The following is a 27,039-nucleotide window of genomic DNA, read 5'->3' as shown; positions in this document are numbered from 1 at the left end:
CGGTTTTTGGTCGATGATGTGTAGAATATGCTTTTTCGTCAAACCTCTGCACGTAAAAGAGCCCAACACACTTATCTAAAAGAGTAGGGGTGACCCGGTGCATGTGCTTGGTCAAAAACACGCGAGCCGTAGCGATGCCGCACTACTAGCTAATGAAGAAGCGCCATGCCTTACATTACCTTACTTTATATTATCGACAGTCTTCTCTTTCTATCGCCACTGTCCATTTATGCTTTTCTCCGTCATCGCTGTTCTTTTCCCGCGTCTTGGTCGTGTCAGGGTTCATTGTTTATCGTATGTCCTTTGTTTCTTGTCAGTGTTTGGCATTTTACTGCGTACACGCGTACGGTAACACAGCACTTATCTATCATCACAGTACAGTAGAGTAATTTCACGACCAGTGGGTTGCAGAGGCACATAGAGTTACTTTAATAGGAATAATCTAGAAGGCATGTGTACAGTCATTCCTTTGTATCAAACTTTCACCGTACATGTTTCTGCAATTGTATCTATTTTCGACTACAGTAAGAACTACATGTATAAGGCTACCATTTGAAGCAGATCTATACACAATGGGCATACATATCAAAACTCCCAAATTTCTTGATCCTTTTGTTGGTGATGTTTCCTTCAAAGCTAGCAAAAGATTTCTTCTACTTCAAGCATGCCACCTTTACATGCTGATACATACGGTATCGTACGGTAGACTGACATGGCAATGGAATGGTAACGAATTGAGATGATAAAAAACTATGATAACAACGTATTGAAGAGCAAAGTGAAACCTAAGAATCACCTGTTTGTCCGCAGCAGCACGATATCCCTTTTAGTGATTTGCTGAGGTGTCTAGTTCACTAAAAATTAAGAAAACACGTATCTCTATTAGTAAGCTTAAAGCCTGCATGAACTCTCAATATTTTTTCACGCCATACCCTTAAGGCTTTGTGGGAAAAGGTGTGGCTATGAAGTGCAAGGCTTCCCACATCAGGGCCTATTTCAAAGGCTCCGTTGGGAGCGGCCACCAGCGGCGACGACAGCAACGTCGACGTCTCCCCCACCACCAAGATTTGGTACTGGGACGTTTCTCCTTTTTTCCACCGAAGGCACCTAATGTATATGAAGTACATAGAAAACAGTGAAACGATGTCAGAAATGTAAAAAAAACTAGCGGGGTCATTATGCCACACTTGTATCTTGATAGAAAACCAATAACGAGTACATGTAAGATGCCTGACCAATAGAAATAGCGCGCCAGAGAAGTGCTCACAAGCCAGCTTTTGTTTTCTCTGGTGCGCTGGATAATTCTATTGGCCAATCGCCCACCCTATCTGGGGCGATTTCCTATGTCCATACGGCATTGGGAGGGTTTGATCTAAATCGGGACTACATCATGTGTTTGGTCACGTACCGGTCTCCACGATGACGTCGGCATCAGAGTTTTTGTCCGCCGGTTCAGCGGTGGCCCAGCGCGGGTCCAGGCCCTCACAGAACTCCGCTAACTCCCCGCTCAGCTTGGGCTGGTCCTTACGGGTCTCGTCCAGGGATACCGCCAACTTCCCACCGTCGCCTTCCTCCTTCTGCAAAATGGTAGGGAGCCAAAGTAGTGTAGGACCACAATAATCGAGAGATAAGTTGTTTAAGAACCAGTCTTGCATACAAGATTAGTGACTAGTTTAGCATAATGTGTCAAATATCTAGAATACCGTCTCCTGTAAGTAAGTAGATACAAAATAGAAATATTTCTTCACATCATACCTTGGTACAAGTCGACTTTAAATGACAGGGACCTTGGCTATGTTTAAGTCGTCTCATTGCTTCTAAGTTCTAGCTACTTGACGAATGCATCCATACATAGTCTAGGATGTTGTAAACATTTTCAAGAAATGATTACATGAAAATGGTCATAAATATATATGTGGCTTACCTCGTTGTCACGGTCTGTCTGTGCCACATTGACGATGTAGCAAGTTTTGCCACCGGGGGCCTTCACTGCTACAAGACCCTGGACAGAAAAAATATGTATCCACTGATAGAATACTCCTAGTCCATGCAGTCTTTCACATCAATCAATAAAAGTCATATTCTTCATACTTAGGTGTGGAAAATGCTTCAATTGTAAGGGACAACAACGTTAGTAGGAAATATTTCATGCGATGGCAAAACAAAAATTATGTGCAGCCATACCTTCTTTATGTCCTCCTTGAACTCACCCTAGGCAAAACATGTCAGAAAAAAATATCAGAACCATATCTGAAATTAGCGCTATCAAAGTAGTCCAACTGAATGAAATGTTAGATGAAAAATCTAGCCAAAAATCTAAAACAAATAAGGGCAGAAACTGACAGCGTACGAATCAAGTTGACAAACCAGCGTCACGCGGCACGTACCATGGACAGGAGCTGGCCCCGGGCCATCCCTGCCGCCAACAGCACGACCAGCACGCCGACGAGGAGCGGGAGTCGCACACGACACAGCCGGCCTGGCTCGGCTTGCTGCTGCCCGGTCTATTTCAGTGACGAAACGCAGTAAAAGTTAGGTTATGAGCCTGTTTGCGTATCATTTTGCCCGTCTGCTATAAATTTCGAGCTTCATATTTGCGACGCAATCGTCTCTTGAAATATGTAATGCATGTTTCGACTAATTGTATGTTCCACTAATTAATTCACACAAGCAAATTCACTTTCCTTGTGCGCTCAGACAGACTTCCTGTATAGCAAGATCAAGACGACATGTGTACGTATCCCATTTGCGCACAAAGCTGCAGCAATGAGCAGCTAAGTTCTTCGTTTTGCCAGTCAATATCGCTAAAAGTTTCACCGTTTTAGACTAGCCACCTTTGCAGGCCTCCCAGGCAATAATTTTTGGTGGATTGCTGATTCTCGTTTTTTAACTCAACGGGGCGCCCGGGCAGGGTCTTTTGCTGGGGAACCCGCAATACGGTCTTTGAACCGTTCCTCAGCAAACGACCTTGTCCCCGATAAGTTAAAAAACGCGAATCAGCAATCCCAAAAAAATTATCGCCGGCGCCGCCTGGGAGGCCTACAAAGGAGGCTAGTTTTAGACCGTGAATTTTCAATCGCTCATACTAACACACCTTGTAGGGCTCCGTTGGGGACCCGGGGCAGCCTTCTTGGTTCACCTTGTCGTCCTGGCGGGATGTCATCGTGAATAAAGCCTGGAAATGAAATATCGGTAGATTTAGCGGGTGAAATTGGTTAGATAAGCCAGCAACATCATTCAAATCGCCGATAGGTAATTTTTTTTTACCTGTCGTCTGCCCGTCTCGCCGCCGTGAAGGAACAGGTAACTTCTGCAGCCGGGAAGTGAGTAAACTTGGGAGAGTTCACGGTCAGAATGGGACAGCGCGGCTTGAGGGCGGTATATATACACCTGTTGGGTACGGTTCTGGGTACTCATTAATATTAAACAGTGTCTTTAGGTTGTTGAACAAAGCGTTTTGAAGTATAACGACATATTCTACACGACTATTCGGCCAAGCTAAGATGGGCGGAGCTATATGTTCTTGATCTCTACCTTGAAATGGGCGGAGCTATCCAAGTTTGTGGCCCATCATTTTTAGGATGATCTCATCACAAAGACATGAGGATATGTCACACTAAGGCGACCAAATTTGGGAGGGGGGTATATGTGTGTGTGTGTTTGTTGGGGGGGGGAGTATGGGTGAGAAAAGCGTACCTGTGTTTGTCTTCTTTCAAACATTCGCTTTTCTCAAATGATTCTACATTACTACCACTAGTTGTAACTATGTCAATGACCATACGTCAAGTTTTCGTACGTTTGTCGTCTTGTAAATGTAGAATGTTAACATGACATTATAGGGATGAATGCTGGATCTGAGCAAGCACAATTTGAGCCAAGTGTCTGGCAAAAGGTCAGATTAGCATACACCCGAGAGCAGCCCTCCCTCACAATTGTAAGTAAACGTAGCCTTCATAGCAGTCTCTCTTCAGCATCTTCAAATTGCCATTTTTAGCTGATAGTACTGGGTATGCAAAATTCTGATCGTTGCCATTTTGTGGTCGTTAGCAGGAAACTGTAACAGCAACTGTACAGTAACACTGTAAGCAGGAAAATATAATGGTGATATCAAAGCTCATATAAAGCCTGCATTAGAGGCTAGAGGAAACGATTTGCAGCGACAATCGTCGCAACGTCGTGGACTTTGATAGTTTGCATCGTCATCTCTGTTCATGAAAACTGTGAGGTCTACAAAAAAACCCGCATAAGTGTAAGTGTATAGTACAGAAACACACTGAACAAAAAATGATTTGGTTAGTAAGGTAGCCTTGAAATACTGCAAGGTATCTATTGATGGCTCCCAGTCAGCACACCTGTGTCGGTGACCTGATCACTTGAACAAGCTTTAAGTTAAGCCTAAGGCTACAGACATGAGACCGTCAAGTCACGCGTCGCCTTTGTCTTGTTCCACGTGCACGACAAGGAAACGATATACAGCAAAAATAAGTTGATTGGAGCAGTGGTCTTCTAGAGAATAGCTATCTCACATTTCTATCACATCACCGTGTGTCTTTGAAACACAACAATCCCACAATAAATGTATTAGTACATGGACACATTGAGCGAAAAATAGTTACGTTTGGCTTAGCAAGGTAGCCTGGAAATGCTATAAGGCTGCGGATATATACTGATGGATCCATACTTGTACATGTGCCAGTGACCTCGTCATTTGGAGTCTTGAGCCTCAGGCTACAGCTGTAGACAAGGGACCATCGAGTTGAGCGTTACCTTTGTCTTGTTCCACAGCAAAAATACAGTAAGCTAATTGATATCGTCAATGTTTTTGGTTTGAAATTAATTTTTGCAAATGGACTTTTTCTTACCAAAAAGCGACGACGAAAAAGAACCCTAGCTTCACTCAAAATGAAGGGAAGAAACGTACTGTAGGAAACCTGTGTGTATGGTTTTGCAATTGCTCTTATAATTAGTGCACCATGGCCCACATAACACCAGAAAGATGAAGTTTAAAACTGTAACGTACACAATACAGGCTCTTTATATGCCGCCATGTTGGATTACAGTGTACGTCTATCAAACACCCAACGTGCTGCCGCTTAATATACAAATATACAGGTGTAATTACTAGCACCTGCTAACCTGGCCGCCGGGGGATTCAAATTGTTAAACTAGACTTGAATTCGGCCACATTTACATATACCCACAAGTTGACTTAACGACACGACCATCAGATTGTAAGCTTCAAGGCTTTTCGAATCCGGGGAAGGTTCTCCTGGTAGCTAGCTAGGAGCTGCACCGCCGTTCGGAAGGGCCGTAGAATGGCCTATGGGGGTCCCGTGTTCGAGGAGGTGCCCCCAACACGTTTCAACAGCCTCATTACTCAGATGTATACCTACTGGCTGTAATGATACAACAAAACAGGTCAGTTTCTTTATATCGGGTATGAGCTCGAGGAAGTTTCATAATGCCGCGAAGGGTGTTCTTGTAATATCCAATCTGGGGCGTTGTTAGGAATTGCATTCGACATTTCGGATGGGGATATGGATACGTTTACCGTCAACATGTCTTGGAAGCTTCAGCTGTTATCATGTTGGCAGCCACTCGAGAGAGTGTAAGGCAAGTCTGCATGGTTTCATCAGTTCTGTTGCAGCCGGGCTTTCCTGGCCCTCCTCTTGGCCTCAGCTATTCTCTCAGCTTCAAAAGTTGAGGCGCTGTTGTAGCTCAGCTGACGCCAGGTGCTGCGATCGTAGCAAAGTGCTTAAAAGTTTGTGGGGTCAATGTGACCCTTCTTTAAGTAGTGTTTTAGTGTTAGCTGTTATTAAACCTAAAGCGTCTAACCTCTGCATGTACGAAAATCGTGAGACTAGGGGTGAGCCAATGTGGTTGGTTGTTAAAAGCGAGCCGTGGCAACTACTTCAAGGTCTCCCAAGGCTGTATTTTAAACGATGGCATCCGGCAGATATATAGGCCCAGCAATTCAGATGAAATGGCGACTCCTCCCAAAATTATGATATAAAACCTATATATATACAGACTATATAATGTCCTTGCGACGTGCGACGGGAAAATTGCCATACATGGCATAGCGGTATTGAAGCGCCACCTAGTTATGGGTGGTGGTACCACAGTCGATGAACTGTGTGATTTGCCAATCAACGAGATTTGATACGAAGTGCACTATATACAGTATCTTAGAACAAAACTAGAATACGGTTGCACGTGTATCTTCGTGATAATCTTTTCCCCGTGATAACTGCACAAAACAGTATCACTGTATTACATTTCCATTGGTTTAAGCTTGTCGTTGTAACTACAACCGTTGGGAGGCGCTTTTGGCACACCGATGTGTCAGATAACCATCTATTTGCCCTTGTTCTACCACCTAACTTTCTTTGATGATGTCAGAGATGACAGATATCTCATAGGTAGGTATAGGAGTTACTCGAGACTACTAGTATCGGCTCATTGTCTTTTCCCCCATGATCTAGAAGACCTTAGTAACCTAGAAGACATTGACAATCAGGGTAAGTGAAAGTGGAGAGTAGTGGACATTGATACAACTAGAGGACCAAGATGGTGATGCACCTCTTCCTGGGGATGAATATTCTGCAATGGTCCATCCTTGCATGAGGAATGGTTTTGGAATAGCTCATTTTTGCATGCCTGAGTTTGGAAACATTTTTTTCCTCCAGGGGGGGAGGGGGTGTAACATGGTCACTTTTAGTTTACATTGGGGTCATTAGGGAATCGTCCATATTGAGCAGGGATGATTTAGGAATAGTCCATGGTTGTGTGGGGAGTGAATATCCTGTATCTGCTTGCTAAAGTTGGCTTGCTATTTCTGTCGTTTTTACAAATCACAATATCACATAGAAGCAAACAAAAGCCATGGATCCCCAACCAATTTAGGGTCATGGCCTTCCTCACATCTTGTTTTCTAGTTGGTCTTAAACATTGGGTATATACATGTAGGTGTTTGTGCATGTTACATGTATCGTTGTATGTTACTAGAAAATACAAGGTGTATCAACCGAGGTACCCGTGGGAGGGCTGAGACCAAGGGTGATGTGGAATACACCTTCCTTGTTGTTTTCTTTTCATTTCATACCCGCCCAAGAAAACACACTTTTCAGTGCAATATACGCCAGAAGTTAAGAAAAATTTTTGTCCTCAAATAAAAAAATTGTAAGAATATCAATTTCAACGTCCAAATACAGTATTTAGACTTTTGACAGTGGCGCATGTAAAGTGCGTTTGAATTATTCAATGGAAGCCTGTAAAATACAAGTAGAACTACTCTCCAAGCAGAGGAGGGGTTCCGGCTGGTTTTTGACGTGTTTTTAGGCGTTTTTGTCGGGCTTTCTACTTTGTCTTTTTGACAAAAAAATGACGAAGTAGAAAGCCAGACAAAAACGCCTAAAAACATGTCAAAAACCAGCCGGACCCCCTCCTCTGCTTGGAGAGTAAAGTAGAACCCTGTGGGATACCACAAAATACGGACCGGTCCAGAAGTCTCGCATTGACCATTACCAGGGCCCAGGTATGACATAATGTTACAAACATGTAAATGGTTAAGTGTAAAATGTTGCATGCAAAAAGAAGGCATCACCAGAAAGGGTGTATTTCCTCACACTGAGTGGATAAAATGAATGCTTTATGCAGAATTACAATACACAAATCATCCTTCCATATTGAATATTTGCAGCTTCTCACTTTAATTATCTTCAATACATCCTCACCTATCTTTGTACGTACACAAAAGCAAGAACACTACAGTATATAGTATCACAAGGCAACGCCCTTAGAATACAATAAGACAAAGAATTTTGTACACTCTAGCCACCCCTTCAAGTTATGGTATTAAAAAAACAAAACAAAACATAATATTAAGATTGCAGTTCTAATTAGTTACAACATATTCTTATACTTTGTATCTTTTTAACAGTACATCATGTCTTGCCAACCTACAGATTCTGTACTGCTGCCGGTTTCAGTTTCCTAACAAAAATCAAAAGGGAAAGAAATATACAAAGCTTTTGGGCAGTATGCAGAGGATAAAGCCACGACTTCATACAAGTTTTGAATTTTCAGCGTATTTTGACATCTGTTGATACGATTTGGTGTCTCTCCAAAAAGGAATTTTGAATTGTCACAAAAAAGCATGGAATTGTGAACACAACATAAAAATGTGGTTTTGTTATGCAAGCCTGACAAAGCCTTTATAACACAAACGTACTTTAAGACTTCAAACAATATATCAACACCAACATTCTGAAGGACGATTCCTTTACTTGCGTAGTTTTTACTTCTAAGTCCTGGAAGTATCTTTTCCAGCAAATCAGTTTGAATCACTTATGCCATATATGGAAACATTCCTAATATGGACAGTAGAAAGGTTTCCAATGCCATATATGGAAACATTCCTAATATGGACAGTAGAAAGGTTTCTACAAATACTACAGTTTGTGTCCACAGTTACATGCTCTTCTGATGTGTGAATAAAGGGCCTTTTGGGATTTATTTCTTGGTGAATGTGCAAAAGCAGCAGTGCAGAATATGTTCACACAGATTCTCTCTCTATCGGCTATGTTTAATATGGCTATGTTCTAGCGAAAATTGCAACTGCAGGTTTTCCCTCAGCACAAACTAGTACTACAACCTTAAAACTGCATGCCGACATCGTACAACCGCTGACACACATACATGTATAGGGCATGAGGTCGTGCTAATTATGTCCAAAATATTCCTGTGGTCAATTTCAGTTTACATCAATGTAGTCGACATCGTAAAATTGGAACCTTTCTTCATCTGTAGAAGCAAGAGTCAGGCGAACGCGTCTAATGTCATACATACACTCTTTTGGGGCTAAACCAAACATCGTTTGTTCGCTTTCATTTGTTGGCAAAACTGACAAACAACTTCAACAGTGGTTGTAATGCAGATTTGGAAGTTCTCGGTTTCTCACCCAGAAGGATTTTTTTACCCATGATGATGTTTATTACATGTGTTTCACACACCCATCATAGTGTGCACAGCATACAGGATTACAGACTGTTACATGTTTTGGGTGATGGTTAGTAATTCCATCAATGAATTCTGAATGGAAACTCAACATGAGCAACAGTCATTCATACTTCAGCTTGCATTTTCAGGCTATGTAATATAGGTTGTATTGGGACTTTCTTGTGATACTGAAAGCCAATGATACTGGGGCACCCTATGCTTGTTATATCTTATACATTTACACTCTTTGTAGCTGGAGCATACATATATATCCCAGAACTGGAGAAGCAAAACTCTACGGTCAGCAGGCCTTGGCATACATCCAATACATCTTAAGAAGTCTCTAGTTTCAAGACTCTGCAAGGCTTGGAAGCTGAGCGTCTACATTTACACATATTTACACGAAAAACTCACTCCTACCATCCCTCCAATTCATTTTGCGAATGGTGAAATTTTCGACTGCCAAAAATTACATCATTTTTGGGGTAAAACAAGGTTTAAAAGCTCTGTGTACGCATCAGACATCGATATCCCAACCGACGAGAAGTTTGGGGCGGAAGCTTCTATGTGCTTGTACAATTTCCCCACAGTGTGGGCTACCAGTGGCCTGGTATCCATCCTATTCTAGCTCCAGCCCAGTACTCTGTTTGACTCCACCCAGAATCGTCCGGCACCCATCCTCCTTTAAACGTTTGGCCCTTATGCCAATCAATTATGTCCTGTATCAAATATTCTTTTGGCAAGCAGTAAAAATGATTGAACATCCAAATGCCTGTTTGACCCCATTACCATAACGGCACAAATGACCGTGCAAACCCAAGCACATCCGAGCTCTCGCCAATCTTCAAATGCCAAACATGAGGAACGTTTGGCATTTGAATGTTATTTAGAAGCAGTGTAACGGGGATCGAACATCGTAATGACCATTCGAACCCAGTTACCATGACCTTGAAACTCTAAGCCAAATGAGAGCTCTTGCAAATCTTCAAATGCCAAATGCTCGTCTCTCCACAGGTGCCCAACTTTTCTGCGGAGATTAGCAATCAGAGGATACAACTGGAGCTGGAACAGAATGGATGCCAGGCGAGGCTACCAGGATAGTGGGGCGACATGATAACAGTGCTAACTTATCATCGCTGGCCTAGAATATTTATCTCCTACCATTTATCATCATAGAACAACAATAATTTACACGCTTACATTTCTGCCGCTATCTGAGGACTACCTGGAAACTTTGTATGCAATAATTTTTGGGTTGAATGCTTTGGCAGACAGCTGTCAATTTTGGCAATCAAGGTTAGAAGACTCGGAACCTCAGACATGCTCAACAGAGCAAGGTACATTTAGAACTTCTCAAAATGGTTTTCTAGAAATTAAGCTTTTCCATAGTAAAGAGAGAGATGGTATAGCAATTTTTTGTTTGACTTGACATAACGGCAATGCTTCCACCCTGAAGGAAGAATTTCACACTTTAATTTTCGATAAAAATGAGTAAAGCTGTACACCTTAAAAATGGCCTAAGATAAGAATCAATAGATTAAATTTTGGAAAGATTTGAATCCAAAGAGGTGTAGGAATTTTTATAAGACTTCTTTACCATTGTAAGGTTAGGTATGTGATTTGCTGTATGGTGTCTGTGTTGCCTTGATTTTGTCTGATTGACAGCTGTCGACCACAGAGCATCGCAAATCAAAATGTTGAAGATGACTGCATTTCAACACCACATTGTAACGAACGCTGTACATTGCACCACGCAACTGGCAAGGCCCAGGCCACTCCTCCACTGTTCTCACCAGGTAAGCACATTTCTGGGTACTTGGTATTACTGACTTAGTTACAATCATGTATATCTTATGAGTTGCTCCCATAAAATAACAACTGGTCTAAAGTTTGGACAATATCATTCTGGCATTGTAATTTTTTTTAAGGTGAAATGCATTTTTCTGACAACACTGTCCTTGTTATACTTTTCATATCACCTATGTTTTGTGGTACTGCTCCACTTTTTCACAACCCCCTAACATTTAAGGTACTTAGAGTAAAAGTAGCCTGGGCAAAGTCAGCTGCATGATCTGGCTTATATATGGGGCCTGCATTTTCTTTCCTTCAGGTGCCACCTGTACACCCCTACAGATAAAGTCCACCAGTCCATAGCCATATTGCCCATAATGGTGATCTCGTCATCACCCGGCCCACTGCACGAAGAATAAGGGGAGGTTTCCAGGTCTTTTTTGCACGCCGGAAAGAAGCTACAGTCCCGGACACGTCACACATACTTAGCTGTTTAGCTCTGGTGGCATACATGAACATGTACAGTAGGGTGCTTTGGAGAGGTCCTATCCTGCACTGTGCACCTACCACAGACACCCCCAACAGGTTAGAGGAAAGTTTGCACTTTGGTTTACTGATGTGGCTTGATGTCTTCCAGGAATCCTTGTGTGACTTTCAGGAATTTGTGTGAGTGACTATCAGGAATTCGTTCAACTTCCAGTTGTTTCATGTTCAACTTCTTGTCCAATTCAAAAGTCTTTGTCCTTTAAACTTTGCTTTCCCCAAACCCTTCATTGCTTTGATTTGAATTTTCCCCAGCGCCCCATCTTTATATTTGAATCATAACTCCCTTCTGCAATACAGCGACCATATTCATCGATAATTTGAGTTGACCTACTATTGAATTTTACACAAGGTACCTGTACTTTTCAAGTAAAACTTAAGATGTCTTGGACAGGAATATTTGGTACAGTAAAAGTCTGACAGGAAAGAATACTTTCCTACTGACTTTTTTCTATCTTTCTGTAGAAGAATCACTCCCCCCACCCTGTTAGGATATCCTGAAAGGTGCACAGCACAGAGACGGGACCTGAGACAGCACGGCGGGTGTTGACGCGGCGCTAGCGGCACTCCCACACTTTCACCGTCTGATCCACACTGCCGGTGATCACGTACGGGGCAGACTTATGGAAGTCTGTGAAAAAAAAAAACATCAAGTGAGTTCCATGCTGCTTGACAAAACATGATAAGGGACAGGATAGAAGGCATCTCCAAAATTCGGCTACCAGAACATTATTTGTTGTACTTGTTGTACATAAAAGCAATATATTCAGTCAGCTAACATGTCCTTTTATGTCTCAACAACTTTGCATCTTAAAAAAAGACGAATGTCAAAACTAGGACAGTATACCATTATCCATTGATTTATTGAGACAAACACACACAGACGTACATGCGCACATACAAACACACGCACACACACACACACACACATACATACAAACACACACACATACAAACTTACCAATGGAGGTGCAGAAGTGCTGGTGTGCCTCCAGTGTTTTCTGACAGCGCTTGTTCTTGTAGTCCCAGACACGGAGGGTCTTGTCGTCCGAGGCACTGATGATGTACTTTCCACCTGGGTGCCACACCACGCCTCGAATCCAGTTGTCGTGTCCAACCTGATGGAGAGAAATAGATTATGTTAATGAGGTTTTAATTAACAGTAAAGGTGTCCATTGACTGCTTACTGCCACTCTAAGGTGAACGTTTAACTAATGGGTAGACCGAAAACAACACCTCCCTGTGAATTAGTAGCCTCTTCCACTGACCCTATGACCTGGACTGTCATGTTAGATCAACGACCTCTAAACTCTTCTTCCTGCCACACTGTGGCAAGCCTGACCTTTGCATCACCTTCCCAACTGACTGACTTCCTGCCAAACTACTGACCGTGTATTCAAATAACTTTCAGGGCTCGAAATTCATTTTTAGAAATAGGTGCACTGGTGCACCCAACCCAAAAATTAGGTGCACAGAAAGAATTTTGGGTGCACCACATGAAATAAAGCTGAATGTCAGCAAAACATAATTACAAAGTTTAAGGCTCTTAAGAACTTCAATCTGTAATTCTAAAGCTAACGTTAAAATTTCAAACAAGTGATACAACAAATTAAGTACAACAAAAGGTTATATTGCTTTTTCTGATACTTGCAGTTCCAGAATATTCTGTATACTAGTATGCAATAGTGCCTTTACCCTATAGCCTACAAAAATATCTAGGTGCACTGGTGCACCCACAGTCAAAAATTAGGTGTACAGCTCCAAATTTGGGTGCACACAGGTGCACATGCACCCACTATTTCGAATCCCCTGACTTTGGACAAACACCAACATAAACAGACACACCTAAAACATAGACATAGTCGACAAGTAAAATAGTCCATCACTGACCAGCGTCATGATGCACACTCCTGTGCTGATGTCCCACATCTTGATGGTCTTGTCGCGGGATCCTGAGAGCAGGAAGGGGCCGGATCGCCCCTTCTTCTCAGCACCCATGGCTTCGTTGACGTGCCCGTTGCAGGACTCCGGGGCCCAGGCTATACACTCCACCACGTGCTCGTGTTCGCGAAGCTCCGCTTTGCACTCCTTGTTCGCCACGACCCACACACGGACGGTCTGAAGAAGACAAGATATTGTATGTTAGAATAAGGCACAGCCAAACCTGTACTAGTGATCACCTCTACATAAGGACCACCTAGCCATTGACATACAGTCAAACATGTACTAGTGACCACCTGGCCATTTGGGATACACTTTGCACTCCTTGTTCGTCACGACCCACACGGGGACAGTCTGAAGGAGGCAAGATAATTGTATGTAGCTTGTAAGAACATTTACGAAGTAAAATGTACACTCAAACCTGTACTACATGTAGTTGCCACCTCTACATAGTAGTAGTCCACCTTTACATAAGGGCCATTGATATACAGCCAAACCTGTAAGTGACCACCTGTGCATAAAGACCACCTGGACATTGATATACAGTCAAACTTGTACAAGAGAAGACAGTCATTGTTTTGTTGCCTACCTGATCATTAGAGCAGCTTGCGAGTAGAGATCCATCCTGGTTTACTCTGACTGTTCTGACCCACTCACGGTGGCCGGTGAACGTCTTCACACAGTAGCTGTGGGGGAGAGATACACTTGCATTAGCTGGACAATACTAAATATACACCTCTGTAGTTTGTATGGCTTTATTTCATGACTTAAGCATTAGACTTTTAACTTTTGATTGAGCAAAAAAAGTTAAAAAATGTGAAAAAGTTATGCACTTCAACCTTTATCAGGGTACATGACCCACTACATCAAATGACCATTGACCCATACTCAAAGTCATGTGACCAAACACATTGTAAAGTCACCCATCTGATGTGTTGGGTTATTCATACTGACGGAGGCTGTAGGTTTTGAAAATCTACTGAAACTAACTGAAATCCGCAAATATATTGTCTCTTAGATGCAATGTTTTCACTCAGAGCCTCCAATCATGCTTCACAACATGCTTAAAAGATTATAATCTTTTACAGAGTATAATACAAATCACAGATTGGATGTAATCCCTATAATAGGCATTAACGGTGAATTAAAAGCCCTGCAGTAGCCAGTCATTCCACAAGACTTGACAGGAATAAAACAAGGCATAATGTCAAAGCTTCGATTCACTTCCACAGACACAGGACCAGTCTGGGAAGGCGACAAGCTCTACTTACTGTCTGCACATCGACTTAAGCAGTCCAATTGTCAGTGGAGGGCTTAAAGAGTTTTTTATGTGCAAGTGTCTAGTTCATGTAAATTTTGTGTTAGCTTGAATTGCTGGGTTGGATTGGGAGTGCAAGGTAGGAGGCTGTCTCCAGGACATGTTACTCCGTCCCGGGACAGAAGGCTTATTGGGACGGAAACAAATTTCAGCCCATCCATCAAAAAATCTGAGCTTCATGACATGAACTTGATAAAAATGTGTTTTCATTGGCTTAAAATGACAGATTTAACAACGAAAATCATCAACATGGGCTCCCAAATGATGTGTGGGACAGAAAAAAATTCAAAGCTGGAGACAGCCCTATGGTTGGCTACATGTACATGTATGTGTGATAGGGGCTTGATGGACATCTGAATCAACTATCAAAGTATCAAACTAAAATGAGAAGACTGACCCTGTGGCAAGTTCCCACATTTTGATGGTCTTATCTCTGGAGGCTGAGATCAGGAAGTCTCCGTTGGGCATGAAGTGGACTGACGATACATTGTGGTCATGTCCTGGATAGTGGAACAACAAACATACACTTCATTTGAATGTTCATCTGTGTTGGTAGAAGTCATTCTGGATCAAAGTTATAATCGATAAAAAAGGAATCAATAAAGGACTGGAGTTGATCAGTCGAAAATATGGGCAAGTCCAAATACTTGTGTTGGAAATTTGCAATTTATTATAATAACTCTGATACAGAAAATACATTTCATTCCATTCATTTTGGGAGGACTCTGTAAACCTTAGGCATTTTTATCATACAGAATACAAAGTCACCACAAGAACACAACGTAATATAATAAATAAACAAGACAAAAAAATGACAAAAAAATCCCAAATGCAAAATATTCCTATTGCTATGATTACAATAATCTTAAGCTTTTAGATAATATATTACTGCTATACTACGAATACTTTTAATTCAACATCCATATCTCAAATTACTTCAAATCAGACTGCACATCTAACAAAGAATTCCTGGACTCTTGTTAAAAACTTTGACAAGAAACATCAAGCAGCTTTGCTCATTTTCTACAAGCCATAAGTTATAACCTAACAGAATTTGCAAGAACACAAGCAGTAACATACAAATGTATACTGTACGCACCATGCATGGTTTTAATGTTTTCGAAGGTCTGGAAGTCCCATAACTTGATGGTCATGTCTGCTGAACAAGATGCTAGCAGCTTTCCCGTGTGGTCGAACGACACGTCTTGTACGGCGTCCGTGTGGCCCTTCAACGTGCGCTCAAAGTCGCCTGTTTCATAATCCCAAATCTGAAAACAATTTCAGTGTTACTAACTGTTAGCATTAAATACAATTTCCACTTAACAAGGAATACAATGTACTCATGAAAATAATTAAAATGAGACAACATTTCTTCATTTCTTAGTCTTGCATCAGTTGCTTCAACTTGTAATCAGTTTATAAAGCTCCTTTACATGAGATGTTACTATGAACTAAAACATGAGCTACGTCTTTGAAAGATACTTGCTATCTAGGCTTAGGTATACTCAAACTGAGGACAAAGCATGAGGCTTTTTCGTTAGCCGTAACATGGCTCTGCTACGGGTCATGTATTTTGAGCACCCCGGGTCACTTATACTCTTCTCAATAAGTGTGTAGGGTTCTTTTACATTCAGAGGTTTGATGCCAAAAGCTCCCCATACACAGGGCCATCAGCATTACGTCGCCATCCGAAAGAATAAGGCAACTCTTTTCCAGTTATGTCCAACCCCGGGCGCAAACCCAGGCTGCCAGAATTTGAACATCTAGATGTGGCTTGCAGCAGTGTGTACAAACCTCAAGGGTGGACACGTAGATATTCCTACCTTAATGGTGGCATCTTCTGAGGCTGAGACCATAACACTGTAGACTGGATGGAAGAGGACTCTGGTGATGGGGCTGCGGTGTCCGCTGAGACTGTACCGCGCCGGCGGTCTGGGGATCCACTCTGACGGAGATCGCTCCTTCTTGTTCGGACCGCCCGACTGAAATTCTTTCTCTGCTTCTGCCAGCTTCGCTTCAAGATCCATTACCTAAAATACATGGAGAGGATAAAGTAGAGAGGATTCATTCCTAAAGCTAACTGACATCTTTCACACCAGTCGTCCCTCAGTAACACATCTGGAGCTGCATAGTTTCCATTTAGAACTTTTATTCAGCCTTGTTTGAATAAAAAAACACTGTTTGCTTCAAGATTCATAACCTAAAATACATGGAGAGGAGGATATTATTATTATGCATGTAATGTTCGCAAAAAAGAAGTACAATCATTCAGCAGACAAATTTAGACGATAGATGATTTTGATGATATGCATTTTGCACATCTTCCTTCCTGCCTAATTACTCCATAACTGCCATTGTTACTATTCTAAATCTTTTTCCAACAAAAAATCCAACTAATTCAGAGGATAACACCTAGCCTAGGACAACATACCTTCTTCTGTAGCCTGATGACTGAGGTCCATTTCTTTTCCAGTAGACCGGTATATTTCTTCTCAATCTCACCAGGCTGAAGAAAAAAGGCAGAGGTTTAGAGAAACTTATTGAGTTACATATCAGTGATGTAAACTATGATTCCTATTATGAAATTATTTCTTAGTACAATATTTACATGTAAAAGATTGTCAAATAAAAGCTAGTCATGTTCTACCCAATGTTAACCTAATCATTGTTTAAATATATCACACAGATACAATCTGATTCTCGCACTACAATCATTTCATAACAATTTGTATAACAATATTCCACTATACTGTACTTGTATAAAAACTAATGATGGCAATGTATGATACGTTCCTGCGTAATTACAATTTTGTATATACAACAGTATACAAAATAATGAGGAAGAGCGATAAACAAAATAAACAGTAATAATCTATGCAATATTGTACTTAGACTCAGAGTAAATTGGAAATATACCAGTTAACTTAAAACTACAAAATTAATGAAAACGTAGATGATTTTTGCCTCTGAATAACTGTAATGCCCTTTGAAAGTGCAACTTGCTTTAAGAAATTGCATAATTTGATTTCTGGGAACCAATTTATGCTGGTTACTTGTAAGCAAAAAATATTAGAGAGCACAGCCTGTTGTAGCATATTTGTGGCTGTATCTGTACAGCCGGTATAATCGCCCCTCAACGTACATATCACACCAGCTTGTGCAAAATCAAATTTTTGAACACCTGAATTCTGGGTTGATAACTTGAAGTTGAAGGCATGATGACTATTTCCTGTTCTTTTCTGAGCTGGTGTTATATTCTAGGGTTCTGATACATTAGTGTTTATCCTCCCAGCACTCCCGAGTCGTGACATTGGCCATTTGGAAACACATCATGTCGCTCCTGGGACAGAATGACGTGTGCACTGCCAGGTTTTTAAGGCACTAGAGAGCAGGGTCATGAATAAGTAATGATCTTTGCCCCTAAAAATGCTGCAAGGCTCGTTCATGCAGTATGCAGGCACACTTTTATTTGAGGTGAATCCCCTCTAGACCTCAGAAATATGCATGACAGTAACTAACTAATAAACCACGGGAGATTCAAGACACAGACATTAGCGGCATGCACACACCAAGACACCGACCAAAAATTCAATAATATACTAATTTTCCTCTCTTTTGGGGGACAGAAAAATATTTTGAAATTGTATTCTCTGCATTGTTTATGTTTTCCTTTTATAATTAGTTTTCTATTTCAAGAGGACATGAGATCAAATTTGAGATGCACCTCGAACCAATGTCAATATCTTTTTCATTCATTTATCAAATTTTGACTAAGCAATTAATATCTACTTTTTACCAGTAAATGTTTGTTTGAAGATAGAAAGTACAGCAGAAGCACCTGCTGTGTATTCAAAATTTCCCGATAAACAGTTACATGTAAAATATAGATTTAAAAAAAAGAGACTAAAGTGTGTAACGTGGACGATAGAATGCTTCCCAGCTTTGATTTCGCCAAATACTATGGTGGAGCAATCATTGATTTTTTGGCTGGAAAAAATCAGTAGCTTCACAAAGGGAAACAAGAGAAGCCTGATGTATTGATTAGTTCTGTTAATGAGCCATCTAATACCCAATCACCAGGTAATCTGGGTCAGGGGGGTGATAATAAATCTTTGCAAATCTGTGCTTGATCCTCTGTTGCAATCACAGTTTAAACTGCACAACACAATTGGCCCCTGCAGTTACAAAAAAAGCTGCTAGAGGGCCAAAACCTACATCACCTACTCTCTGTTCCAAAGGCTACTTACCAATAAAAATTGTGACCATGTCCAGAACCCAAGATATAAAAGGGGGAGTTTCGCTGCAATACCGTAGAAAGCTGCCACTATCAAATTTGACATTCATTTTCCCAACCACCACCAACATACCAAGTCATAAGGATCCATCAACAGCCTTTCGAGTTATGTCAGAAACACGGAGTACAGAGATTACAGAAATATCTGATGAATTCCTAGAATTCATGGAAAGAAATCCCATTGGCCATACAATAATGGCATCTATATGATGGACTTCAACTTTCCGCCTTGAACCCGACACCTTGAACATTAACTCACCATTTCAGCTTCTTTCTGGAAGGCTTCTAACGCGCTCTCGTAGCCATTCGACCGCAGGTAGTCTGCTATGGCTTTATTCCTGTACATGAAGAAAAGAAGACAATGTTTTTGTTAAATATCTTGATAAGAAAATAAAAATGAAACTACTACACACAATATCATAATTCTGTTATACAAAACATGAAAAAAATCTCAATTCCAAAAATATCACCCTGTTTCAATTTGTCGTTGAGATCTAATGGAAGTCACAACCCTTCCAAACTTCTTTCTACAATTTCAGCTTAAATCTCTGGCTCTCAGTCTGTGGAATTCTCACAAAATATAAAGCCTCTTAAATGTATTTCACTGAGTTACAGGCAAATCACTGGTAACCACATCAAGGAAATTGTGTTCAAAAGAGAATTCTATTTTTGAACCTTTGAACTTAAAACCTTATTTACTTTATGGCGATTTCTCAGATATTGACCAGATTTGGGCTTCAAAGGTCCGAATATTAAATTTGGTTTCTTTCTCATTTTGCAAAGGTTGGGCCCAATTTGGTGACAATTTGGTGGCCCAATTTGGTGACTGTCGATTACAATGTAACTTTCAATTCTATCTTTACAATACTGTCTCTATAATTCCTCAATTCTAAAAAACATAAGCAGAATAAGTGATTGCCTTATCTAATGTTACCACATTGGCAAGGCCTAACATGAGCTGAAAAACAGCAGAGTAATTATCAACTGAGATTTTGCACAAGGCTTAGATTAGAAATCACCAAGCAATCTATAATGCTTAGATTCAGATTTAGCACAGAACCACACATAATGGAATTGACACAATCAATAACGTATAAGTGTGCAAAACACTGATAACTCTCATCCCATCTACCAATCACCATTCGTCATCATAAACCTAAATTCTGAGGAAGAACTTAGCTTTATGCTATTTTGATTTTGATTGATGTTGCATCATATTCAACATAAGCTCCACAGTAATACATTGCATATAGTAATGCAAATTCATTTATTTTCACAGATACTTAATTCAAAGTAGAATGGAAAGAGGGTTTTCACAATGGTTGAAATAATTAGTAAGTAGTAATAAATTTGAGATGCATTTGCAGTGTTATTCATTTGCGGCAGAGAGGTTTCCGCAAAAATAAGACTACTGCAAACATTTCAAGATATACAGTACATATATAGACTTAAAAATATATCTAAACATTTTTCTACAATTCTACTCTGGTCTTGGGATAAAAGTATCAAAAGACTACTTTTAGAAGACTTTCTCCAAGTCTTAAACTGATTACTACATGTATATCTGAACTATTTGGACTACATTGCACAAAACAATGACATCATGTATGTGGTATGCTGCTACGTGGTCATTTGCATACAAACACTGTTTGAAGTTCAACAGTAATGGGTCTAAAGTTCAACCTCTGACATCTACATGTACATACAGCTCTGTCACTTGTACAACATAATTAACTGTAGAGCTGTAAATGATGACAAAGACTGAATTGCTTTATAGCACAGGTTTTTTGAGTATGATATAAAGTTAGATGTATAGGTAGCATGATCAGAACATTTAACTTTTTGGAGGGTCTTTGCATTGGATACTTTGGATTACTTAGAGAAAGTAATGATAAGTTAAAACAAAAGACCACAACTTGTTGAATTTGAAATCCTTCACTTCATGCTAATTTTCCAAACTCGATCTGATACCAATATTATTGTTTGGTAACAAGAAGTTAGAAACCCAAACACAACTAAAATAGTTTCCTCCAGTGGGAAACAACTAATCCTGAGGCGGTGCCATGTTACAGCAAAATACCACAACACTGATTAGTCTCTACCAGACTAACCGCGTCAGAAATAGAGAGAACATTTTCCGGGGGACTTTGGCCATGGAGGATAACCCTCTCTCCATAGCCGACTCCCTTCATACAATTGACTCTATTTGGCCAATTTCTACTATTTTCCCAGCGACCCGCAGAGACTGATAGAGGCTAAACACTGATAACCATGGATTGGAACATGCAACCCCCCCAGGACAACATACTATTATGTAGTTCACAACATTTAACACCCACAGTCTTATGCCGCTTTATGAACCACTGCTAAATAACAACTGTTAAGAATACATAATTCTAAATTCCTACTGCCCCACCCTAAACACCTTTAAGTCCTAAGAAAGTATGAAGTTTCTGCAATGTGGCTGTCTTATGACAAAATGGAACTGGAATGACAAGACTCCAGAAGAGGGCAGGACCCCACCACATAGGAATTCAGCTGGGCCAGAATGAAAACATATGGCATGTCCTCATGAAGTTGTTTGTAAAGGCAGCAGTTGACTAGTCCTTTTGATACAAAGTGTCATTCATGGTCAAATACCATGCCACCTTGCTCCTTCAAACTTTAATAGGCTATTTCAATGAATTCTTCAAAAGGCTCATAAAGTCAAAATGCATTTGTGTACCTGTCTGTCTTGGAAACTACACATGTAGGAACAACTGAAACAAATCTTGAATTGCTAAAATTCAATTGTGCCCAAAATAATGATCCATACTGTTTTGACCACTTTGAAAGGTTTTAGTCCGGTGGTTGATCTTCAGTGTAAATTTGAAGTGATATTTTTAGAATACAAAATGAGGTTAACACACAGGCGTTAACATACCTATAATTCCTGATGTTCTAAGGTAGTTATTTGACTATTTAAAACATTTGTCCTTCTTATACAAATATTCAAAACAGACAGTTTAGGGGCATAAAGTACAAAAATTAGGTGAAGCATTTTTCCTTTTTCTACCGAATGTCCAAGTCCGGGTATGTACCAAAACAAGAGAGCCCTTGTAATAAGGCCAAAGGTCATGCCCATTTACCACTTGTCCACCTGAATAGGGGGCTATTTGTCCAGGTAAGAGTTTCGGGGACACCATGTGACGACTATTGTCTCTCCTTCATTTAGAACAGGCCTCCGGGCAACAACCAGGTGTACTGTTGTCACCTGTACTGGGGAGGTTATGTTTGTAGGCCAGTTTGTTTTGTTTTCTTTGCTTGTTTATCTGTGTTTGAGATCCCTGAAGAAGCTATGCATGAACTCAAATCATTGCCTTTTTGGTGAGAAGAAACATTTTGACTCCCGGGCAGCTTCCTGCTTCAGAACAACAGGAATTTGCGACTGTCTATCTTGCAAAGAATCTTTAGCTGTTGATGCCTTTGGCGTTAAAGACTTAGCTTAAATTGTTGGCCTCTCTATTACTTACTTGAGCATTTGTAACAGATTGCTATCATATAATTTTGCTCGTAAATTACAACCACGATGGCACGGTTAAATAACAAACAACATTTTGTGATCAAGATTTTGGATCCAGATTCCCAAAACAGATCAGTAGTTTGATCAGAGTCTAGCCATAAAAAAAGGACTTCAGCAATAATGTTTTGATTTATTTTGTTTACAAAAAACAACTGTCAAAACATCTAACCAATTTGCCCAAATCACCGTCGTTGGCAAAAACATGTGTCTCCTTACGTCATCAAAATAGATCTGGTGGTGATAAATAATACATGTTGCATTTCTTTCATAACGATCATGTATTGTTCAGTGTGCCCGACACAAATCAAGGAAAAGCCCATATCTTTTGATCCTGGTACTGGTGGTAGCTATCTTTCCATTGTCTTTTTTCATTAAGACTGATGGATTAGAAAATCACATCACATGAAACACACCATTAATCCCAATATCAGGAAAATCACAGCCGACCACCTCTGGCACAATCAATTGTTGTCTGAAGTGTGTCTGAAAAGATAACCTCTTTCCATCAGACGGATCTGACTGTACAGCGACCACAATAGGATTTGTACACCATTTGATTTTATAAGTGGAGCATGATACATGGTGTAAAAGCATGATACAAGTTTTAAAAGATGGCAAAACACACAAAACAGAAAATCTAAAAAATTTTTGTTGACAGATCTGTTCAAATCCTTGGTCGCTCGGTGGTCGTAGCGACTAGTGGAAAGGGGTTTTAACTTTTAGTGACAGTAGGCTGGAGTTCCTGGTGATTTTTGAGCCATCTTCCAGACAATCTTATTTCAAGGACTACAATGGACATGTTTATCCGATTTAACTTCCATATTTCCATCAACGTTCACATAATTTTTCCTTGTAAAAACCTGTATCAAGTTACTCTGATAAAACGAATATAATAGATGGACGAAAACTGGAATTCATTCTCTCCATGGGAAATAAATGCATGCTTAAAGTGGTCCATAAACTTGTACACTATTATTCTGTTTTGTACAGTCTATATCTACGTCACAACCATTCAGAGGCGCCAGTAATTCTCTTTAATCCCCATAAGTGGCTTGATATATTAATTAAGTGTGAACTACTACAATTGGTCACATGGCCTAGCTGTACGGCTTTGTGTAATAGCGAAACAAAATGGAGCAGGAAGATTATTTCCTGTGACGTTCAATATACCATATAAAGAGGCAATTTACAAAATGTGTTGGAGAATTCCAAGAAAACGATTTAGTCAAGGGAAATGTGAGATGAGGTGAGGATTTACACAAAATAAACTACAATCCTCTACTACCTCTAGGCTCTACAAGAAAGAGAGCATACACAACTAGTTCTACATAGAGTCAAACCTGCACAAATGACGAAGTCTACATTAGGACCACCTAGCCAATGTGAGCATATTTTTGTGTGTCCATAGTGACCACCTGTCCACATAGACCAGATTTAATCAGTCCCTTGAGTTGTCTTGTTTGTCATTATCAGTAAAATGTGCAAGTTGTCAGTAACAAGTACTTGAAGTAGAACTGCTGAATACGTCAATGCTCTGATATGCATCTCCATTTCATGTCAGGGACAAAATCCAAAATCAATACGTACTGCCGTTTCCCATTCACACTAAACATTCACCCGGGAGGAACGATTGTTATTGAATATTTTCCACCGACACTATGACTGAATTACCCATACATGACTATATTCATATTGTAATTTTATAGTTAGAAATTACCTTGTAGTTGTGCTACTAGTATTGTTGATATGATGCCATTCATGGTATAATTTACAATTGTTGAGCAATAAAGTTCACTCTCCATGAATGTCAGGATTTTCAGTCAGGAAAAACATTATGTCATCTTTAACCAGTTACAATTGCTAATAAATTGTTTTGACTCTTTTGCTAATTATATTTTGCTTTTGGCAACATATTGGCAATTTCTTCAAACAGCTTTATGGCAAGATTCCTGTCATAATGATAAAAATGTTACGCTACTTAAGTAGAATTCCTCCTCGTACTGGTTACAAATTACAATGAATGTTAATCAATTCCGCATTACAACATGTACAACATTGATCTGAAATGGATGTGCTGCTACTAGTTCAAACTGAAGGGAATTTTCATGGAATGACATGAACTTTTGTCACCGATTTAGAGTACCGAATGAGACATAATTTTCAAAATCAGAAACCTATATTGGAAAGAAATGTTTACAGAATACACATACATTAATAGTTGTTATACCAGGCTCATAGTCATACCAGCATGTGACAGACTACAAAATATTGGCACTGTACCAAGTATACCTCTGTAAACTAGAACTGAGAGGGTCCTTGCTCTGATGGGGTCAGTCCTACATTTAATTTTCCTTTCCACAAATGACAAAAAATAACACCCTAGCAAAACACGGACCCTAAAATAACATGGAAGACATTCCAAACTGGACATTATCCTGACCACTGCACTATTCTGGACATGTCAACATGTCAACAACTGGGTCACTTCCAATTAGCTGATCAGTTCTGCACAGGGAACCAATTAGTTTGACGAGAACCATTCCTGACACTAAGTAAAACATGAAGGCATGAAATAAAACTAGGGGATGTTGGTGACAGTTTTTTTTAGCATAACAATAACCCAATGCCCCCCTCCCTATCTGTACTTTTTATAGACCCAAGTTGTCTAAAGTTGTCCGTATTCGTATCCTTTTTTATGACACACACACAGTTACCATATTGCTTCCTCTTATTTTCCAGAAGAGCCCTGAACTACCATGACATCTACATGTAGAAAATAAAGCCTGTTTCGTTAATAAGCTTTTTAATGAAAACATATGGGTAATGACTTGTAAGCCAAATAGCAATATAGATACTTCATCATGAGGAAATCGAATTTGTTAATGGTAGAAACACAAATACTCTGCTTTATTGCAAATATAAAATAATATCATGGAAGAGTATTGTGCAATAAAGTTTAATTCCTTGTATAATTAACATACCTGTTTGCATTATGTGTTGTCATGTTCACCTTCTAAAGTTTGTGGTATGACTTTTTCCTAAGTATAGTAGACACTGTCACTTCGTTCATGTAGGTATAAAGATCACCGGTAAAATAAAATAAAATATAACATGAAAAGGACTCTCACTTTCTTAGTGGCTTGAGACTTTAGTAAACCCAGTGAAAGTGAAATCTATTATTCATGATATCTTCACTCCAACAATGGCTCCAGTCTTCCAATTTTTATCTTCCAAAAAATGGCAGTTATCTGTTTTGCCATGACCTTACGAATACTATGATCCTTAGACATTCTAGCCCTGGTATTTCAAACCCTAATCCTATCAGCTAAAGGTATGCTAACTCAGATGCCATGGAGAGAAAAGCAACTTCTTGTCCATTCTAAAATCTCAGCACATGTACCTGTTTAATATGCTAACAGGCAGGCTTGAAAGGGTACTTTGTTGACCATGTAGGTGGATTAGTCATACTGGAATTTGCAAGGGGCCATTCAAGGTAGAAAGTTTGTTAAGATCGCATTACTTGGCCACTTCCGGACAGTCAGTTGCAGTTAATTCCTGATTTCTAGCACTCACTGAACAAATATCCCATCCTTCTAACGTGATGAACATACTAAATAAGAAAGGAAACGTTCCCACCCACTGTCTGACATCCTAGGAAGTCTTGAATAAAATCTGGACCAGATGAAAATACGTTTACTGAAAACCAAGAACCTGAAAGGTACTTACAGTTCTTCTCGTTGTCTCTGTGACAGCACCATCTTTATTTTCGTCACGGATGCGAATCCGAAATAGTCGGGAAAAAGATTCTACTTGGCCGGATTTTCCTTCCAAGATTCAGTTTTACTTTAAGACGATCTTGTGACAAACTTCTTGATATATACAGCTGGGCGGTGGTCGAACGTCTGACCCAACGCTTTTAGGTCATCCTGGAAAATAGGCAAATATCACATTTCAGGTTGTCTCCTAACTATGACAGCTTCGGTAAACACAAAACAACAATTGTTTCCGTGAAAATGTGAAGTTTTGCACAGTTTTGGAACATTTCTCGCAGTAAAATCAAACAGAAGCCGCGGCCCGTGCCAAAGTTCAACATGATCCGATCTGACAAAAATTACACTCAGCCGCCCTAAAATTCCAACAGTCGGCCAAGATTTAAACGTACCGGCTTGGCCTTCAAACCGCCGGCTAGCCACTCAACTTCCCGTTCATAACGACATAATGACGTTAAGAAAACGTAACGTCAAGAAATATACAGGAATTAACATGAAATGTCACAAAATATGCGATGAAATTTTGAACGATGCCAACAGAAATTCTGCAGAATCTGTTGCAACCCGGGCAGCCATCTTTGACAGCTTGTCGGGTCAAATTCCCTCCGTTCGGAACGGATTTTTGGGGCGACAGAAACGCACAAACGTCGATCCTTACCTAAGGAAGATTACGAATCCTTTAAGAAACCGAACCAGCGTCTCAAGACGGTGAATCCGTGGCGAGTTTCCTTGAAATATCTGAATTTTCCACACGTTAAAAATCCGTCCAACAGCTCTGGCCGAACTACTGCGCATACAGTTTTGCGCAGGTTTGTTACCG

At 40.2% G+C, this 27,039-nt stretch overlaps 2 protein-coding genes and 1 non-coding gene across 3 annotated transcripts; all 3 read right to left on the bottom strand.

Moving 5' to 3' along the window:
- Positions 1–405: 405 nt before the first annotated feature.
- On the bottom strand, positions 406–3,589 carry LOC136439382 (uncharacterized). The gene is made up of 7 exons (XM_066434794.1): positions 3,268–3,589; positions 3,095–3,175; positions 2,388–2,504; positions 2,185–2,211; positions 1,925–2,002; positions 1,409–1,577; positions 406–1,107 (listed from the first exon to the last, which is right to left on the bottom strand). The coding sequence occupies exons 1-7, from the start codon at positions 3,415–3,417 to the stop codon at positions 992–994; spliced, it is 738 nt and encodes a 245-aa protein (XP_066290891.1). The 5' UTR covers positions 3,418–3,589; the 3' UTR covers positions 406–991.
- Positions 3,590–7,617: 4,028 nt separating this feature from the next.
- Positions 7,618–27,026, bottom strand: LOC136439349 (lissencephaly-1 homolog). Its single transcript, XM_066434738.1, has 11 exons — positions 26,878–27,026; positions 26,176–26,375; positions 19,147–19,225; positions 17,025–17,099; positions 16,417–16,623; positions 15,693–15,861; positions 14,991–15,093; positions 13,865–13,961; positions 13,225–13,452; positions 12,296–12,452; positions 7,618–11,965 (listed from the first exon to the last, which is right to left on the bottom strand). Exons 2-11 carry the CDS (start codon positions 26,205–26,207, stop codon positions 11,892–11,894), a joined length of 1,221 nt encoding a protein of 406 aa, XP_066290835.1. The 5' UTR covers positions 26,208–26,375; positions 26,878–27,026; the 3' UTR covers positions 7,618–11,891.
- LOC136426362 (small nucleolar RNA SNORA68) lies at positions 14,478–14,612 on the bottom strand. The gene has a single exon (XR_010754289.1). It is a non-coding gene; the product is annotated as a small nucleolar RNA SNORA68 (small nucleolar RNA).
- Positions 27,027–27,039: the final 13 nt, after the last annotated feature.

The sequence above is a fragment of the Branchiostoma lanceolatum genome, chromosome 1 (genome assembly GCF_035083965.1).
Source record: "Branchiostoma lanceolatum isolate klBraLanc5 chromosome 1, klBraLanc5.hap2, whole genome shotgun sequence".
Taxonomy (NCBI): domain Eukaryota; kingdom Metazoa; phylum Chordata; class Leptocardii; order Amphioxiformes; family Branchiostomatidae; genus Branchiostoma; species Branchiostoma lanceolatum.
This window is presented reverse-complemented; position numbering and strand designations above follow the sequence as displayed.

What these genes read in the sequence shown, in the direction of transcription:
- LOC136439382 (XM_066434794.1), bottom strand. Translation starts at nt 3,417, where the DNA reads ATGAGTACCCAGAACCGTACCCAACAGGTGTATATATACCGCCCTCAA. An exon ending in CCCCAACGGAGCCCTACAAG is followed by an intron (nt 2,505 to 3,094) that starts GTGTGTTAGTAT and finishes TCACTGAAATAG; the next exon opens with ACCGGGCAGCAGCAAGCCGA. An exon ending in TCAAGGAGGACATAAAGAAG is followed by an intron (nt 2,003 to 2,184) that starts GTATGGCTGCAC and finishes TTTTCTGTCCAG; the next exon opens with GGTCTTGTAGCAGTGAAGGC.
- LOC136439349 (XM_066434738.1), bottom strand. Translation starts at nt 26,207, where the DNA reads ATGGTGCTGTCACAGAGACAACGAGAAGAACT. An exon ending in TCATCAGGCTACAGAAGAAG is followed by an intron (nt 16,624 to 17,024) that starts GTATGTTGTCCT and finishes CATGTATTTTAG; the next exon opens with GTAATGGATCTTGAAGCGAA. An exon ending in CAGAAGATGCCACCATTAAG is followed by an intron (nt 15,862 to 16,416) that starts GTAGGAATATCT and finishes AATTGTTTTCAG; the next exon opens with ATTTGGGATTATGAAACAGG.